General features: G+C 40.3%; 2 protein-coding genes across 2 annotated transcripts; both read left to right on the forward strand.

Annotated features, from left to right (window-relative positions):
• Nucleotides 1-996: 996 nt before the first annotated feature.
• On the forward strand, nucleotides 997-9396 carry nfkbie (nuclear factor of kappa light polypeptide gene enhancer in B-cells inhibitor, epsilon). The gene is made up of 6 exons (XM_068577032.1): nucleotides 997-1692; nucleotides 5112-5214; nucleotides 6244-6454; nucleotides 6935-7023; nucleotides 7832-8080; nucleotides 8498-9396. The coding sequence occupies exons 1-6, from the start codon at nucleotides 1373-1375 to the stop codon at nucleotides 8564-8566; spliced, it is 1041 nt and encodes a 346-aa protein (XP_068433133.1). The 5' UTR covers nucleotides 997-1372; the 3' UTR covers nucleotides 8567-9396.
• Nucleotides 9397-11336: 1940 nt separating this feature from the next.
• Nucleotides 11337-17401, forward strand: slc35b2 (solute carrier family 35 member B2). Its single transcript, XM_068577575.1, has 4 exons — nucleotides 11337-11649; nucleotides 13597-13784; nucleotides 13911-14071; nucleotides 15023-17401. Exons 1-4 carry the CDS (start codon nucleotides 11630-11632, stop codon nucleotides 15953-15955), a joined length of 1302 nt encoding a protein of 433 aa, XP_068433676.1. The 5' UTR covers nucleotides 11337-11629; the 3' UTR covers nucleotides 15956-17401.
• Nucleotides 17402-20373: the final 2972 nt, after the last annotated feature.

Here is a 20373-nt window from a genome sequence, read left to right on the forward strand (position 1 = left end):
TTGTTAATCACATAAACACTGATTAATCTATATTCAGTAGAGACAGAGCATCATTTGTTTCATGCTTCCAGGATTCTTAATGCTATCCTATTTAAGATTGAAACCTGTGAACAGACTTCAAATTATTTTTAGATGAAGGACTTGTGTTTTTTATATGTTAAATAGAAGAAGGAAGAACAGTGTATGAAATTATAGTCTACATTCCTGCTATTTCTGTTTCACCTTTGTATTACAGAAACCCTTTATTTACAATCCTGTACACAACTCCTTGCTTATCATAGCACACAGTATCGACATTGGACTGGACTCCTGCTTAAAATGGAAAGTGTAAACATTACATTGGATAACATGAAAACAGATGGCAGTTCTTGGCAGCAGTAAAGGTTTCTCTCTAACAGTCGGTATTGTTTTATGGACTATATCAGGATAACTCTTGCCCTCAGCAGTAGCGAGCCCTCTATTGGCCAAACCACAAACAAGCATTTTTAAGAAAGAAAAGGAAACAAGAAATTATAGCTGGGTTATTCCTGATTTTTTGGCAGGTCAAACATTGCAACTTTAAACTCTATATATAATATATATATATATATATATATATATATATATATATATATATATATATATATATATATATATATATATATATATATATATAATATTTGCATTTTATTTGTACTCTTTTATATTTTATACTTCAACTGCTGCATAGTTGCCCTTCAGATAAGTAAAGTGAATGTATATCTAACAGAAAATAATGGGAATCAAAATGTTTTGCAAAGTGATTAGTTATGATTGAAAGAAGAAACATGTTTAGGTGTATGCTTCATTAAACTCAGTTGGACCCTTTAAAGTGATGGAAATTTTCAAATATAATTTTATTTTGAAAATCTCATTTCTTCCGTTTTTACTTTGTTGATTCTCGACGCTCTTCCAGTTCAAGTTATGTGTGGCGCGAGCGTGTGTCTGTATGTGTATGTTTGCTCACGCGCACCGGGGATTCCCCCGCTTGACAAAAACAGCTTCGCCTTTCATTGCTCTGCCTGGAGCTCAGACTGTTACCGGATATCTCGTCGACGGGTGGCCGTTCTCCACTTTTAGCTTGATTTGAACTCAAAACTTAAACTTAAAAACTTTAAAAATATAAATATATAATCGATTAAAAGTGGAGGCCTGCTGCTGTGAGGTCATGTATAATCGGTTAGTGGCATGAAACGAAGCCGCTCGATCCTCTGGTATTTCCTCAGGTGTCAGTTGGCTTTCCTCGTACTCCGCTCACATCACCGAGAGCCGAGCGGCGACAACACCCGGCAGTAAGGCTGTAAATCCCCGCGGAAGGTAAGGGGACGGGGGACCCAGCGAGGCCACAGTTACCATGGCGAGCGACGACTGTAGGAAACAGGACTTGTTGGAGGATAACCGCACGGACTCCGGCATTGACTCGTATCGCTCCATACTGAAGTCGGAGGAGCCCCGGGAGCCGAGCGCCGACTTCAGCGGGCCGCGGGACAAGTTCTCCGGCGGGGAAGAACGCCTGGACTCGGCCTACAGCTCTTCGTCCATCACGGTGGAGAACCTGTCGGAGATAGTAGCGGGCTGCTCGCTGTCCAGCGCCCCGGAGGAGCAGGCGACGAGCTCTGAGCTCACGGAGCAGGAGGAGAACTTGCTCACAACTATCACTGAAGATGGAGACACGTACGTTTTTTTTAAATGTTTTTATGAATATATAAAATGCACGAGCACAACTTTTCTGAGCTTTGCTCAACGCCCCGTTGCTGCATACTGCTGGGTGAAGTTTAAACTCGGTGCTTTGCGTTTTAACAATGTTTCGCTCAGTTTTTTTCACCGACTTTTTTGACCAATAATGTTTGCCTCTCTATCTCATATATAGTATATCAAATGTCCACTTCACTTTACATGTTATAGATCACCTGCTTTCTTTTAACAGTACTGGTTGTTAGGACTGCAATTAATAATTATTTAAATCATTGATTTTTCTGTTTGAAATCTATAAAATGAGACCTTAAAAAATCCCCTCATAAGTTCCCAAAGTCCAGCAGGACACATTTTTTAAATGTCTTGTTTTATCCAAATAACAGCCATAAACCCTTAGATATTCATCTTACAATTTAAAAAAACTGAAAGCAACACAAAATCCTCACATTTGAGAAGCAGGAGGAAGACATATGACATTGCCGCTTGAAACATTACACTAAATGATGATTAAAAATCATCAAAATGCTGGTTCATTTGATGTTATTCCATCTCTTTTATTCCTTGGAAATGATGAGATAAGAAACAATTCTCATACATGGAAGTCAAGTGATGGAGTCTATAAATTACATTCAATTTGAGGCACAGTTCTTCATGTGACACTCGTTTCATAGGGGATTTCATAGTGGGTGTGATATTGCACTTTTTGTAATGAACTTTGTCCTTGTCATGAATGTGGACCGGCTCTTGTGAGGCGTCTCTCAGTGAGAAAACAGAAGTGAAACACAAATGCCTGGACTTCCCCATGCACAGACAAAGCACATGCTCTGAGGCAACAGAGAGGACGGCTTTTGATCCAAGAAACTTGTTGATCAGGATAGAACAGTGTGTGCGTGTTTGTATTGGTGAATCCCACAATTCACTGCCGTCTTTCTTTCATGTATTTTCTTCTTCTGCCACACCTGACATCCATGTCAATTGGTTACCTGTCACAATACAATGGCTGTTTGCTGACGTTCATTTCTCAGTTCACGTCATTGACACTGGCTGCTTTTTGCACACAATACCAAAAACAACCCAACCTTCACACACAGCCTTATCAACTCGTGTTTCTAGTGTGACCCATCATATGTTGCCAGGTCATCAGTCTTTTGACGTGAAAGCAGGCCTGCGAATGACTCTTGCCACCTCTAGTATAATCGATTGACGTCGTCCCAGGCATTGTATAAGTGTTGTTATGTCTCTGACCTCTTTTCATTTCCGCTTGCTGGGTGCTGGGGCCACATGGTTTCATTCTCACACCCTAACTATAGATACCTGGGAGGGGAGAAAAAAACACCTGAAACACACCACACTGTGCTGCTTAGACTGAGAGAGAATCATGCAAACATGACTTTTTTTCCCCCGTGGGATTTTTTTGTTCTTATTCATTCAAGTCTTACTCAAACCAGGAAGTCCCTTTCACACAAAGGTTTGCTCCCAGGCCTGAATAGTTGGTTGGCAGCTCTATTATTCTGCAGACATTTAAATCAGTCAGCGGTAACATTAAATTCAGCTGCATATCGTTATACTTTCCTGTGAGACACATTATCAGTACACATACAACTGATATTGAGATACTTTATTGATGGATTATATTTCTATTACACACAGATATTTGAATTGGAAAACTGTTAAGTTTTCTGTAAGCTGAGCTTATAGTTTTTAGTTTGAAATTGGTCTAAATATTGTTTGTAGCTTACATGTTTTTGTTGTGCGTCTAAAACAAGTTAATTAAATAAACTGCTCACACTAGTTTAGTTATCTTTAGGGCCGCAACCAAAGATCAACGTGGTCCTGATTAATTGATAAGCTCTTTAGTCTATCAGACATCAGATAAAACTGAAAACCGCTCATCACATTTTTCCAGAGGCCATAGTCAAATTTAATCAAAATTCAAACAGTCAAAATCTCAAAGTTGTTCAGTTTGCTTTAATTTAGAAAAGTAGAGAATAATAACGTTTGAGAAATGAATACCAGCTTATGGAAAAAAACAAAGATACATTTGATCATTAATCAAAATAGTTTTTGATAAATTATCTGTCAATCGACAAATTGTTCAGCTCCAGTTATTCCACACTGTTTTGTGACCATTTCCCTCTTAAACAGTGTTTATGTCATGTCAGAGCGATGTTTCCTAACCTGTTTTACATAATTAGTGTTGTTATGGTTTACTTCCAATTATTGCAAGAAATCTGAGAATAATCTTTATTCTGAGGCTTTGGCAACACATCACGAATAGGTCATATCGTGACCTACCCTTTTAATTCCAACCCCATAATATAGTGTTTTGTGTCGCAACGAAATGCATTTGACCACATTTTGAAGGATTAACAGTTGTTGACTTAATTCCACTAGTATCAATAAGTCAAACAAGGATCATAATCATCATTGTTGAGTCCCCTGCATGTTTATTTTTTATATTTAAACCACCACAACATCAAAGACTCGAAGTAAGATAAACTAAGTAGATTTGTTAGATGAACCACTTAAAAGGAATACAGAATATATCATTTTTGTTACTATGATTGCTGACAGTTATGTGTTAAATCAGTCAGTCAAAACATTATTTATGATATTGTTGAATAGAATGTCTTACAAAAGTAATTCAAGTTAAAACTACTCCAAACAGATGTGTATTAAACTAAATGACAAGTGGGTGTCAGTGAGAAATAAGACATAGATAAAGAGAGATTGCTGAATCAATAAACAGTATTTAAACTCATTGCTGATCTTTTAAGAGAGCACAGTAACTGCAGAAACATGCATTTTTCATTAAACTGTTTGCTTAGATATAATAACGTCCTCATGCTGCTTTGTGACTAGAAATCAGTTTCAGCTTTAAGGTATATAGCCGGACATTTAAGGTAACTTGGTGGTAAGCTTTGATTTGAATCTGTTAATTGTTTTACAGATGGGGCTCTTTGTATTGTTCTAGTTTAGTCTAAATCAAGCACTAATGCTCGGTGCCACTTCCTGCTTTTTGCACACATTTGTTTGCTACAGCGTCCCACTAAGGGTTTGAGGTTAGCGTGTCTTTGTTTTGTTCAAGGATGCTCCCACCAGTGGGTGGTTTTAGCATGTCCCTTTACTTTAACATCTCTCCAAAAGTTCTTGTATTGCTCACTACCCCAACCACTAAATCATGCCCTTTAGCCCAAGATATGTTACATTTCGTGGTAGTCTCTTGAGATGAATACTGAGTAAAGTTGTGAGGCAACATTTTCTGTCAATGTTTTTTCACCGTTACTCTACTACTGCTTTCGTGGGTGACTATTGCTCAATTTAACATAACTTAAGTTTCCTGGTTCTTGCGATCATGACTGATAAAGATGTTTGTATTTTCTTTGCCACTCTTGCAGAATCTTGCACTTAGCGATCATCCATGAAGACAAATTCATTGCTCAACAGTTGATACAGCTATTCCCCAAAGACGTCCTGGACATCCAAAACAACTTATACCAGGTAAGTGCGACCTGACTCTTTTGACTACACAAGCAGCTTCTCATGGAATTTTTTGATTCAAAGTGACTTCCTCCCAGTCTTGTGCCTTGATTGTGGAAACAGTGGCATTATTTATATCTCAGTTCCAGAGAGCTGTTGTTCCTCTTTATTTGCAGCCCGTCCTCCCTCAAGGACGTCACTGTGGGCGGTTGTTAACTCATAAGGGACTTTGAATGGAAACTCCCCTCCTCTACCTCCTGTAGCAATGGCACATGGAGCTGTGGAGTGTATCCTAGTGTGGATGTGGGTGTAGAAATAGTTCCAGTCCTTCAAGATGTCAGAACAGACACTAAAACTAATGTAGAAACCAAAAATAAAGAATGAGCAAACTGACCGAACTTTCAAAAGGAAACCTCTCAAGTTAAGACTCAGCACTTAATGGAGTGGCTCAGTTAGCCATTGTGGTTGCCTAATTTCCTCCTAGTAGTAATTTTAAGACCTCACATTTGGATACATTACCAAAACAAATGATTCTTTACCCGTCAGGTTTTTAAAAATACATTCCCCCTGAATTGTTTGCATACTGATAAAGTAATGATGATGCAAAGTAATTTGACTGTGTTGTACAGATGTCCTACCGATGATTAAGCCATCATAGAGTTTAAATTCTACTCTTGTTTATTTGAGATGAGTTTCATGGAAACTCTGGAGCAGGTTATCAGGTGGTAGTTCAAAGGCATTCTGGGAAAAGCGGTGACTGAAGTAAAATAGGCGTTAATAGAGTTGAAGTACAATAACTACAAAGAAACCTAATTAGGTCTGCAACTATCTGTTATTGACATTGTGGAATAATGATTCCACAATAAATTTTTTGGGGGAAAAGTGTCTTTAAATTGTTTGTCTTGTCCAAAATCAATCCATCTATCTTTAATCAATCAATAATTTGATTGACTTAACATTCTGACATCGGTTATGATAAATATATTGCGTGTAATTTAACCAGAGACCTGTGGTAATAATGGCATTATACTTGTCTTTTGTGGCCCTCAGAGCCCTTTGCACCTGGCCACCTACCTGAACCTGGCAGACGTGGTGAAGGGCCTGGTGGACAAAGGCGCCAGTTTGGAGCTGCAGGACCAGGAAGGGAACACAGCGCTCCATGTGTCCTGCCAGCATGGACAGACAGAGTGCGCCACCGAAATGACCAGAGAGGTTTCCCCCAGCAAGCTGGCGCCGGTCCTCGAGACCCAGAACTGGAGAGGTGAGGAAAAAGATGAACTGCTGCAGGACTTTAATCAGCCAACGACAGGGCATTTCTATGTGGGACTATTTTAATTATTTTATCTGAATTTGAGCCTCCCAGATTATGCTACTCAGATTGTGGTGTGTTTAGGCCAAGATTTTTTTCGTAAATTTAAAGGAAATAATTAATTTACTTTCCATTGCTAAGCCAATATACACATCATAACAGAAATTAAACTGTCAAATTTAATTTTGTTAACTCTCAAGCTTGAGCACTTCGGAACAAATCTAATGTGGATGTGAGGCAGTATTTTCTGGTCACACAGCTTTGTGTCGTGTTTGCAAAACCAATTTGTAATTGATCTGCAGCATATCTTCATGGTTTCATGTTGCTTGTTATTGTTTGGAAAAACATACTTTTTAAAATAAATGTTTTAATTTTTTACAACCTTAAAATGAACCCCATGTCCCGTATTTGAAACAAGGCGTTTCCTTGCAGGTCTAGCCTGTCTTCACTTGGCTACACTGAACAGGCAACATCAGATTATGAAGCTCCTGGTGAAAAAGGGAGGAGACTTGAATATCCAGGTTAGTCTGTGACACTACATCATGTGGCTTATTTTCGTCTTTAATAACACAGCTTGACTTAATTAAATGGTCAATCCACACTAAATCTGTTTTCTCACACAATAGAAGGTTTCTGTGTCTATGTAATTTGGTGTGAAATTACCTCCTAAATCAGCTTCAGGTTGTCCCAGTAAGAATCTATCTGCAGCCAGCTGACCCTGACCTGCCACCACTAAGATTTAAGCTATGTGTCATACGTTGTCTCTCTCGCCATATATTTTGAAGAAAAAGAGTCGGGGGTTCTGGGTAGGATTTCCCAGTGGTGTCTTTCACATGATCCAGCACTGTACCAGTATTTATAATCACACTGTTTACTGCGCCCTGGCCTTATGTTGTCTTCTTGTCTATAAATCTGCTGCCCCTTTGCAATGCTGATAGTGATATGAGCTGAGCTCAGGGCTTCCTGTAGGATTCATGGAGACATAATTAGATTTGAGATATGATTAGGCTGGCCAGCCACTCTTAACTTTCTATTGAAGGGAACATGGTGGTCAGTCCCAAAACTACCCCGGACATTCCTCTCAGTTTAAATCACCGGCCAAAGATATCACTCTGCCTTATATTCGTCTTATTTTTATTATCATTATTATTGTTACCTACTATATCTTTTTCCTCCAAGCTTGCAGAATGCAACATAAAAAACAAGTCCATACTTTCAAACGGAAAAGTATGAAACAGCATTTTTTTTTAGATGTGCTTACCTTATGGTATTGTCCCATTTGTGTAACTGGAATTTCTCATTTTTATTTTCCATCCACGCCTTTCGCAGGAAGGTACAAGTGGAAAAACAGCACTTCATCTCGCCGCTGAGCAGCATGACATCACATCAGTGAAGCTGCTGCTCAGCAAGGGAGCCAATGTGGATGCCGCCATGTTCAACGGCTGCACTCCCCTGCATCTCGCAGTGGGGAGACAGGACGCCGCCATCGCCAACCTCCTTTGCCAGTCTGGCGCTGACACAATGCTGCGAAACATGGAGGACGAAACAGCGCTGGATCTGGCGGACGGCAATGATGATGTAAGTTTTTGTGATTGACAGGTACAGGAACATCTGTGTAAACTGGACCACCCTTCATAGTGCCATAGACCAGCACTCTAAAAACCATCCTCTTGTACTGGGTGACATGTTCCTTATAGGAACATGGACATGGATTTTGGAGTGCACAGACAGGATGGACCAGTCTGAAAGTGTGAAAGATTAAACAGTAAAATGTGTAGAATAACACCAGCCCTATCTTTGAAGTTTTCATGCTTCATAATCTTTTGGGAGCTACCGTAGAGAGATAAGAGTTCATCAACATTCATTTATATCTTTAATTCCATGACTGCAATACTTGGATTTGATTGTCAGATATTTTGTTTATCCTGCCATTTAGTGAGGACAGCAACGGACAATTAGAGGAGTAAAATGTGACTTTGTTTCCTTGTCTTTCAGATTCTGGCTCTATTTCCTTTTGATGACATCCAGATCTCTGGGAGGTCGGTGGTCAGTGTGAAATTTTGAGTTGGATCATAGGCTTAACAATAATCTTGACATTTTCTGGAGCGGCTAAAACCTTTTGATTTAGAAAGAAAAAGAAGCTGCATTAGAGTGGGATGTTTCCATTAAATAGTGCCTCTTTTTGTAGTACATTCTGGTTTGATTTGCATTTATCTATTATCTAAACAAATATGTGCACATATAAATCATATTTCCCTCTTAAAAATAAATTTAGTCTGCTTAATTGAATGCTGATAAAAAATAATTCTATGTTCCTAAGTCATTGGTTAAATTTTTCTGCTTGCTTCTGCATGCCTCTGGAGGGGTTGAAACAAAAGCCACCTCAATGTGAGTGCAAAACATGTTTAATGTCCATCAAAAATTCTACCTCTTAATCACATTAACCTAGTTTTAATGGCTATAAATTGAACATTCAAATTGCTTTGTTTCACATTTTCTCAGACTTGATCAGTGCAATGAGGCTTTCATTTCACAGCCTTTCATTGTTGCCACAGAAATACTTTTTGTGGAACAAAATGAATGTTCTATGTACTAAATGTAAAACTAACTGTGTCCCAAAGAGACTTGCAATCCTACAAAGACAAACTAATGACATCTTGCTATTTATTAGAAAACTGGTAGCCAAATTAAAAATGTAATATATGACACAAAATGCAGCTTCATCCTTTTGATTGTTTTAGGTTTGCTACTTAATGTTGTGAAGCCCTTTTCTCTATTTATCTCATCTAGTCCGTAATCTGCAGTAACTGTTCATTTACTTTAGTGTGTAATTACACTGCCCTGTTTAGTTAATATATGCAGTTTGTTTATTTTGTAATAAAATGGAAAAAAAACTCACTGCATATTGTACTTTTTTTCTGGGAAGAGGGAAATTTTGGTCACATGTTATGCTTTGTTTCCGAGCATCAGTTTATATTTGTGTTATCTGGACATGCCCAAACTCATTATAAATGTCTGCTCTGTGGTCGTGGCAGGTTCATCAAAAACCTTCATCAGATATATTTCAGGCAAGAATGGAGAGGTTAGGTAATTAAATGAGCTTTTGGAGATTCATTTTTAAAAATCTGTATTTTTTTCGTTTACCAACGCACATCCAGTAAATCATCGGAGATTAAAGGGCACACTTCATGACAAAGCTCTTTCATGAAAACACCGAGTTCTGTTCTTTGTTTCCTGTCAGGTGCTTTTGTTAGTTGTATCTTTTGTTTTCCTGTAAGTGGCTTCTTCCTCATGGCTCCTATAACACAATGACTGTGGAGCAGCTGGAAATTCCACTCAATAATTTTTAAAAGGACATGACACTATTATCATGTGCATAGCAGGTTGAATAATAAGCTGGCAAAGGGACATTAGCCAGAATTCCAACTAATTTTGCTAATTGCAATGTATTTTTCTTCTGTTCAGGTAAACGTCAGGTAATCTGCTAGTCAAACCCTCACAGCACCACAGGGTTTGACTAGCAGATTAATGTGCAGGAACACAATTTATTATGGTAACGGTTTCTAAACAGACTGTGGTAAATAGCTCGAGCAGAGTTGTGAAACTATACCTACTTCCCCACTGAGCTAAAGCCTGAAGCTACTCGTGTGATGGATACAATGCACTGTAGGTCATGCTGGTGTTGCTGTGGGCTATGCTAAAAACAGAAAGGTAAAAAAAAACGTTTGATATGCCAGTTTCACTTATCCTTTAGTAATACTGCGTGTTTTCCTTCTAAAAGTAAATGAAGTATTTACTTTAATAATGCATCATTGAAACTGTGATGTCTTATATTAATGTAATGTGTGTGTGTGTGTGTGTGTGTGTGTGTGTGTGTGTATATATATATATATATATATATATATATATATATATATATATATATATATATATATATATATATATATATATATATATATATATATATATATATATATTGTTGCTTAAACCTATAGGCCTCGCTGATTGCTGATGCACATTTCCAACATTCCAACAACTTTTTGTAGGCCAGGTCATTCTGATCCACAGCATGTAAGGGCAAGACAAATTATAGAATATTTATTACATAAAAGCAGTGATTGGAGAGGAATTTCAGTGGAAATGCCACAATAACAACCATTACAAGTAAAAGTCCTGCATTGGCCTTTTCCAGAGCAGGTGTTTTGACATGGGATACCAGAAAAAGGCACAGGTGTAAGTTATAACAATGCATTCCTTTTAGAAGTCAATTAAAGTTCATGCTCACTGGCTTTACTTACTTTCATGGAACAGAGCCATCATAATTAGTATCAGCTCCACCTGTGCTTTCACTACTTATGGTTACTTACGCACATTATATTGTCAGTCAAGTATCCAAAGTAATGATCATTATGCAGCATAGACCCTTTTATTCTACTGTATCCATATGAATATTGCTTCTCTTTTTAACTCCTTTACTTATTATTGGGTTATTAGTTTCCAGCACAGCTTAAACTACTTCAAAATGCATGTGGTGGACCTATTCTTCCTTCAGGCATGTGTTTTCCGGGAGTTTTGACATTTGCTTTACTGCTTTACAGAGGAGCCCAGGAGGCAGCAGCACCAGGTAAAAACATTGCATTTGGCGCAGCCTAGATACATGAATAATGTTCCCGCTTGTGTTCCTCTACTTAACTAGAATGTATGAATCTGTTTTGTCATGTGTTTTGCTATTTATTTTTTAAACTATTTATGCACCATGTACAGCATTGTCATTGGCCTTTGTGTATGACACACAGGTAAAACTGTTTTGCCTTGCAGTGATGCCTCCGCACCGACAGGGGGCAGCGCCGGCGGGTGGGCGTTGCTCTCCATCTCCTGCGTCCTCTGGTGGTGAGCGAGGAGGAGGAGGCTTTTCCTGCGCCAGGGAACCAACCGGAACCAACACATCGGCCATCTAGGAGGATAAGTTGAAGACATTAGAGCTAAAGGCGGCTGGTCTGAAAGAAGACAATCTCTTATTATCAAAATACCGCTCCCGGCCGGGCTCGTGCTGCTTCATGCTCCGTCACAGCCGAGACGTCTGATCCCGTCGGCGTGTGTCGCCCGGTGTCGGCCACAGAGAGGAAGATGACATCTTTTTTATGGAGGTAACGTCGGAGACCAATAGTAACGTTAGCGAGCCGGGAAAAAAAGCTGCTGGTGATTTTTAGATGTGGATTTGCGACGCTGACCGACCGTTGACGTGGTTACTTGTCAGCGTGGCAGAGACCTGGGCTAAGCGTTAATTTCAGTTATTCATTATTACTTTAACGGTTTGTGTGACGTGACACGAACCGGTGTTGCGCCGAAATCTGTGACGCGAATAGCAGCTGTCCTAAGTTAGCTTCATGTTTTAATATGATGACTTTATTACTTGATAAGCGTCAATAGAAATGGTGTCCCAGAGACTCACATAGCTGTGAAACTAATGTGTAGAGCACTTTATACTTTAACTTAAATTGAGTTACCCTGTTTGTTAAATCTCATCAAAATACTGCATGTGATAATGTGATTAAAACACCGCAGTGGCAATAAGGCTGAAAGTACTGGACAAGCAAGAGAATCTAATGGGTCACATCATTTGGTGCAACACCAGTGTGACTTTTTTCCCGTCACACTGATGTTTTCTATGAATGTATTTATCCAGACCCCACCCATCCACAGCTAGGTATTAATATTAACATGGCCTAGTTGATATGTGGGACTGGTGAACGAGGACATGTTTTTTTCTGCTGTCATACAGGGTTAACCATACAAGACACAAGCACTGTGTTCCTCCTCAGGTATATGTTTGGCAGATGTCTCTGCGTGCCTGTGGTGAGACAGCCTGTGGGTTGGCCGCCCAGCCGCTGCAGTGAATTCCTCCATGTAATAAGTTGCTTGTTCAGAGCCCAGGTCTCTCTGCAGTGGACGACTGGCTGGACAGGCCACAGCAGAGTTCAACACAAAGAGGCTCTGTTTGAGTCAGGCTCACAGGCCCCCTGGGACGAGACCCGGCCTCACTTTGAATCAGATGCACATTTAGTGCCACGACAGCAAGGAGCACACCTTTTTCATGGAAAACTAGGGATTCATCACAAATGAGCTTGAGATTGCAAATGTGCCAAAGCTGTGTGTGCCTCCTGGAAGGGAGTTGGGCAGCAAAGCGATTTGTGAGAAAAGTTTCCTGCTGGTTAAGTTGCAGATTCAGATTTGACTCTCAAAATACAACAATTACAATAGTATACATTATTAAAACTGTCGAGCATCATAAAACCGTATAGTTCTACATTGAACAGACATTAAGTCTATTTGGGTACATGGTTCTGTTTTTCTTTCACTCTTCACGTGATGTAAAAATGTGTTTTACTGTTCAGTATTTAAAGTTTTACTACAGTAGTTAATTTTAATTTAGTGAGAACATTTTGAGTACTGTTAATCAAGGTTGTGCTATTATGCTACTTTATTAAGTTTTAAGTTAAATTTATTAAGGTTCTGCTGGTAAAATCATACTTAGTCGTTCTGAGGAAGAAAGAAAGACTCAAGAGAGAAAGTCGGTATGTGTTACAGCAATTTCCTTGGTTAAAAAGAAAATGTGTGTAAAAAAAAATTGTATTTCAGTTAATGGTGTAAATCTATGGAACAGCTGTTGTGAGGGATGGAAAACATGTAGCTCAGTAAGTAAAAAAGGGATTAAAACATAATTATTGAACAATAACAGCATGATCAGAAGGCTTGACAAGGTACAGAATACTACAAGTTTCTGTCGTTGTTTTCTTCTCTCTTGATGTGATGATTTCACAATAAATTGATTCCAAGGGTGTCGTTGTCTATCCAGTGTGACGAGGACAGAAGTATCGTGAAATGGAGCTGAAATACCAACAAACTTACCTAAAATATTTTCTTTTAGTATGAATTCAGATAGGATTAAGAAAGTTGTAAACACGCATACAAATATAATCGTCACTAGTTGATATTTATCACAACATTGATATGATGGATAGTAATGTGATGTATTAATCATCTTAACTGTATTTTACACTGTGGCCTGATCCTCCTTGTCTTTTACTCTGTAGGGTTTGCCCTGCATTTGTGTTGCTTCTCATCCCTTCCATTGTGGCGGCCCAGGAGTCGTCCCTACTGGAAGGCTGGCATGAAGTTTGGGTCTTCCGCTTTCTTGTCAACGTTCTGGGATACTCCACCATCATCATCCCGGGCTACTTCCTCATTAGTTACTTCAAACGCACCAATTACTTAGAGACAGGTTTGGGCTTGTGATACAGACGTTTAATTTGGAGATGCATGCCAGATAAAGAACACAAATGTGTTCCTTCCTGACCACCTTGGTATCAAGTTCAATCCTCTTTTTCCCATGTATGTTGTCTTTCAGGTAGTGGGATTTGTTTCCCAATCATAAAGACTTGCGTGTTTGGCAGTGAGGCCAAAACCGGTCTGCTGGATGACGCGCCAATTGCACCCAGGAACGAGCAGGATTCAGGCTCGTCAGTCAGACAGGTCGTCAAACTAGTCTTCTGTGCTGCCGGACTTCAGGTGTGAATCCTTCAAAAGTTGCATAGGGTCTAATCCCATTAATACCATGCACTGTTTTTACTCCGTTTGTGCAGCTGTGGGAGAGTTGTTTTATGTTTGTTTTACAGTTTGCTCTCAGCTGACTATTTCAAAAGATGCTTAAGTGTAGTTTGTATAAAGGGAGGAGCTGGGACACTGATGCGGTCATGTAACTTTGCCATCTACGAAATGGAGTGCTAGGTCAAAGGATCGGCCTATCTTAAAGTTGTACTTATCCATATTTTTGGATTAACAATGGACTAAATTACCTCATGTAATGTGACAGGGATGGTTATTGTGATAAACCCATGAAGAATTATCACCCAACTTTGCAGGCGCCCTGGGCGCTTTGGAGCGTTTAAGTGTACATAAAGTTAGGGGGTGAACTTCATGGAACATTAACGAGCCAGAGAAAAGTTTGTGGGGACCAAAACAGAGCTTCGGGTGGCTCCGCACCTCTCTTTTCGTTTTTTTCCATCAGAATAAAAGCCTCAGAAACTTACACTCGAACACTGCTTCCTAGATCGCCGCCAAAATACACAATACAATAGCTTACGGTAGCGAACTATCACGAATAGTCTGGCGTTTAAACTCACGCAAGTAAAGAGTGCACTCTGCTGCATTCAAAATTCCTTTCGAAATAAAAGCACAGGGTTATTTTTGCCCACGCGAAGACCCGTGACTCACTGAAAACGCGTCTGACACCAGCGTTCAACGAGGTGCAGGTGACACGACTTACACGTTGTTGTCATGACATGTCACATGGCACTAGTAAGGGATCACTTCACAGCCAAGAGAAAGCTAAACTACCCCAATGTATTTGATTTTACAAAATAATCAACCAGTGCTCAACTTTTGAAGGGAAGCTTTTGATGAAAAAATATTTAACTTGAAGTACACTCTTAAAATGCTTGTTGGTTTTCTTATTCTCAGGTATCGTACCTGACATGGGGAGTCCTGCAAGAGCGGGTGATGACACGTTCCTACGGAGCCATGACTCCAGAAGATGAGGGTGAGAAATTCAAGGACTCTCAGTTCTTGGTCTTCATGAACCGCATCCTGGCTCTGACCGTGTCGGGCCTGTGGTGCATCCTTTTCAAGCAGCCTCGCCACGGAGCCCCCATGTACAAGTACTCCTTCGCCTCGCTGTCCAACATCATGAGCAGCTGGTGCCAGTATGAGGCCCTCAAGTACATAAGCTTTCCCACTCAAGTCCTGGCCAAGGCCTCCAAGGTCATTCCCGTCATGCTCATGGGTAAGATCGTGTCGCACAAGAGCTACGAATACTGGGAATACTTCACCGCCGTGCTGATCTCAGTGGGTGTCAGCATGTTCCTGCTGTCCAGCACACCCAGCAAGCACCCGTCCACCGTCACCACCTTCAGCGGGGTCGTCATCCTCATCGGCTACATCGTCTTCGACAGCTTCACTTCCAACTGGCAGGACAACCTCTTCAAGTACAAAATGTCGTCCGTGCAGATGATGTTCGGAGTGAATCTGTTCTCCTGCCTCTTCACCGTCGGCTCGCTGCTCGAGCAGGGCGCGTTCTTTGACTCGGTGGCTTTCATGTCGCGCCACTCCGAGTTTGCCTTTCATGCCGTGCTGCTGTCCGTGTGCTCGGCGTGCGGCCAGCTCTTCATCTTCTACACCATCAGCCAGTTTGGTGCCGCAGTCTTCACCATCATTATGACCCTGCGACAGGCTATCGCCATCCTCCTCTCTTGTTTCCTCTACGGTCACGCTGTTACCTTAGTGGGTGGATTTGGTGTTGCAGTGGTCTTCTTGGCTCTTTTCTTGCGGGTGTATGCACGTAACCGCATGAAGACCGGCCGGCGGTTAGCACAACCAGTCGGACAGAAGGTGTAGCGCTCTGAAGTGGCACCAAGCTGGGAACTGAGACCACGTTTTCTGTGGTGCTTTTTGTCTATTTGTGTGTATCTATCGGGTTGGTTTGTTTGTTTTTTACTCTTCTTTTCCATTGGTTTTTGTTTTCCTTCTTCAATGGTACAGAAAGGGATTTTGAAGTTTTGACACTTACACCAAGATGCCCCCAAGGGGTCCATGTGATTTGTCGAGTCAGCAGTCACAGAAGTTTTGAGTGCCTGTAAGATTGTCTTATACACGAGTCCCAGACCATGAACTTAGCAAACTGCCTCTTCACCAATTTCACACTTAAACAGTAGAATATGTTTCCTTTATGTGGCTTGTGCAGCCAAATGAAAACATTCTGAAAAATGTTGAGATTTATGGCTACGCCTTACTTTTCCAACATCAATAAATTAAAGGACTATTGTGTGGGATTTAGGGGAGTCTATTGGCAGAAATTAAGCATGATATTCAATATTATGTTTTAATTGGTGTGGGGTAATCACCTGAAAGTAAGAATTGTTTTTTTTTGTTGGGTTCGAATGAGCCATTCATATCAATAAAAGGAGTTTCGACAGTATGTTTCAACAGGAGCCCAGAACAAACTACACCAGGCACTGGCTCGAGAAAGAGCCTTTCGTGTTTTTTACATCGGAAGTGGCAGCTTGAATTTGTACCTTCACTAGATTCCACTAAATCCTACACACAAGTCCTTTTTTAACTTGATCCCAAATATTTGAACAAGACTTTCACCTTCAGTTATGACCAAACTTTCTATTTCTTACAATAGCACTCACAGTTACAATAGCCAGATGCTTATCTCAGTCCTCCATGTTGGAGAGCAGCGGTCTTTATGTGGGATTTTTATCTTGTAAAGCTGTAAACATGGCCTGAAAATATGGTGCACAGATTAATGTTCATTTTAAGGTATTATAACATGTTCCAGAGGCTACCATCGGTACTAAAGGGTGGTAACGGTTTGCGTAATAAATAGCGCACTTGTTATAAATTGTATAGTTTTACCCCAACGTCAGTGAACCAAATGCTGCTGTGGGTACTTTTTGCACGGCGTTATTTTAAGGAAAAGTTTTTTTGTTCTCAACACAGATTCTACTTAATATTTTAACTTTGGGCTAAAAAAAAAAATTGTAAATATATCTCTTAGTCATTGTTTACTTCCAACTTGTCTGTCGTGTACTTTTGTAAAAGGACTGCTTCATGGGTTTTCACCGTCACATGTGAATGTCTGGAAGAACACTGAATGGATAGTGATGAAGATGACGATCATTACCGTCATAAGGATGTGATGTCGGCCTGGGGGGAGTTTGCAGAACAGAATGCAAACAAGGGAAGTGCGATCTCACTGGTACCTTGTTTTTATCATTCTATTTCCTCTGGTAACTGGATTAATAATAAAACATATTAAATTAACTTAACATGATGAAATGAAGAGGTTTGATTTTACTGTTTCACAGTGTTTGTGCTCATCTAAAGTGCTGTTTGCTTTGCAGGTAACAACCTTTTTTCTGAAGCACCATTCATTACATTTCATTATCCAAAGCGACTTAATAAGTGTTCAACCATAAGAACCAAACTCAGAACGACAAGAATCAAGCACAAAGTACAATTTCTTCAAGAAAGCAAAACTACAAAGTGCTATTCATACAGAGCAGACAGTTTGAACAGTTTAACTTTAAAATGCAACCATATTATTGAAGCTAGTAAAAAAAAACAATTCAAAAAGGTGTGTGTGTGTATAAAAGTATATATGATTTATATATAACTTATTGTAAACCAACAGTTATTTCAGATTGGACCAAAGTGGGATGGACTGATAGATGGACTATGCTGATGTAAAAAGCTAATGTGGCTAAACATGGAAGCACAATGGGAGAGACACGTTTTAGCTGGAGCTGATGAACTGCCTTGCGGGGCGTTTGGTACTCTGCAGTCGTCCCGCCTGCTTGTAAAAGCACACGCTTCTTTACATGTCTGATCTATTTGCCAATATTGTTTCAACAATAGGCTGCTGTTCAAGTTGTGTTCCTTAAATGTGTCTGCTAAAGTAGTCAATCATAATACCAAAAATTACCATTTTTCCAGGGTGTAAAGGGGGCTCGCCCTATGAGATAGACATCGATATGGCGTTGGTTGACATCTGCAAATCGGTTGAGTAGATTTTCCTCTCTGTCATCTCTCAATATTACTTAAACTCTCTTCCGCCTTATCAAGAAAAAACATGTTATTTTCGAAACAAACTCGTGGACTCTTTGCATTCTACACTAATTCATAAACCAGACCACTATTATGATTCACTGAACATCAAACTGAAGACAGTATTTGACTGTGTAGTGCGAGGAAACATTTCCCCTTAGTTTATCATCTCACAGCTTCTCAATGGGGGAATTTCCCCGCACCTCATTTCTCAACGTCCTCCACCCCATCTGGTTTGGAGTTGTGCGTCACAATGGCAGCAGCTCTTCTGCTCTTTTTTTAACACAAATGAAATACGTGATAAGGGGGGATGAGAGAGGACGTAGGCGAGGAGACCTCTGGTTTCTTGGGCTTCCTAGTTCGTACACTTATTAACTTTCTAGCTGAGAGACGGAGGAGCAAATTGATAACACTTAGGACACATGTTTGGATACTAAATACGAGCCTCCTGCCAGCTAACGTAGCTTAGCACAAAGACTGGAGACAGGGGACACATTAGGCCTTGTTCAGTCCAAAGTGGACAAATTCCACTTGGGGTTTCTCGGGCTTTTGTGCCAGAATACTTGGCCTGTGACTTCCTGGAGTCACCACTGGTTGGCTTGTAACGCTCTGAAAAACACAATCATGAACATGGCTTTATTTATAAGTGCTGGATGGCGGATTTTGTCACTTTTGGGCAGAGCCAGGCTAGTTGATTCCCCCTCTATGAAGTATTTGTGCTAAGCTAAGTTAGCCAGCTGCTAATGGTAGCAACAGGGCACTCACAAATGCAGCCGCGTGACCATAAAGGTTATAGTTTCTTTCTAAGGTATACGTTTTTTCTTTCTCTTTATCTTGCTTCTTGCCTACTCAATGTGAGTGTTAATCTGTTGATTTACAAAGTGCAATCAAATATGAGAAACAACACTATGCCCTATGACGTGCGCAACAAAGTTGTTTTTAGATCACAAGTATTAATTGTGTTGTTGTTTTTCTGACACCTTGCATTGTAAATGTCATAGGAACTTAGTTACAACCTTTATGCACACGGCCCTGCAGCATGGTGTGATTGCAGTACACATTGCAATACCACGCTACATCTTTTTCTCTCATTTGATCTCTATCTCATCTTGAGTGATATAAACCACAACCTCACCATCACGGAGGCAGTAACGCACTAAAGTACGGAGACAAAGAGACGCGTGACTGAACAACTCTTTTCAAGTAAGGCATGTCGACATATTTTAAGCATTTCTCCAAAACAAGACGCACACAATACAGAGAGAAGAGATGATAGGATACAAAGTTCATAAGAACTGTGACACTGCAAGCCAATGTCACACAGCAGCCCACCGAAACACCAGAAACCTCCTCCTCAACTCTGCGTTTGTGGGTTGAGAACATCTTTACACACAGGGGTCAAATGTTTCCACAGGAAGTTCTTTGTTTGAAACCAAGGCAGGTCAGACCAGATGCACCTTTCAACTTTATGAGTGAAACCTACACCGACTCTTTACCAGCTGAAGCAGATCGAAGGTTTACTACAGACTCAAGTCACCAAACATCCGCATCCTGTATCTAAGCAAGATGTTGTTTGTTCACTTTAATTGTTTTGGCAGTGTGTTGGGCTGACCGAGCTACGAGTACACTACGAGTACACACCCTGCCAAGTACATCGTCGCCACTAAGGCCGCTGATCCTTTAACACAGTTCGGCGAGTCAAATGTTTTGGAACGGTTGTATGAAATGTCTTTTCTTGGAGCCAATTGCCTGCAAACATTGTTGCTTGTTTTTGAGTTTGAATGGTGTGTTTTAGCCAAATGTGGTCACATGGTCGCTGCAGACAAACCTGGAGATCTGCAGTCGACTGATCGCCATAGTTGTTTGTCAAACCCTCTGACATTATGCAAATATTTTGTAGATGGAGCAAATTAAGGTGGTCAAGTTAAGGAGGCGTTACGGAAAACTGTTACAGCATGTTTCTGAATGACACGGCTAAAGTTCCCACAACGACTTTGACGAGAGCAGGTTCAGGAGGGAGAGACACCCACGCTCACTGGGTTTACAGATGAGCAGAAAAGCTGCTGCCGCCTCTTCAAACGTGTGAAGCGCGTGACTTCCAGGAAAACTACATATTTTACATTTTCCTCAGAGCTTAACGGAGGATGCCTCACACTTTCAACTCACATTTATGCTTTATCCATGTTCCTTGTGCTTAAACACAT

Source organism: Clinocottus analis, unplaced genomic scaffold (genome assembly GCF_023055335.1).
Source record: "Clinocottus analis isolate CAN_PGR_092001 unplaced genomic scaffold, fCliAna1.0.p SCAF_15, whole genome shotgun sequence".
In the NCBI taxonomy this organism is placed as follows: domain Eukaryota; kingdom Metazoa; phylum Chordata; class Actinopteri; order Perciformes; family Cottidae; genus Clinocottus; species Clinocottus analis.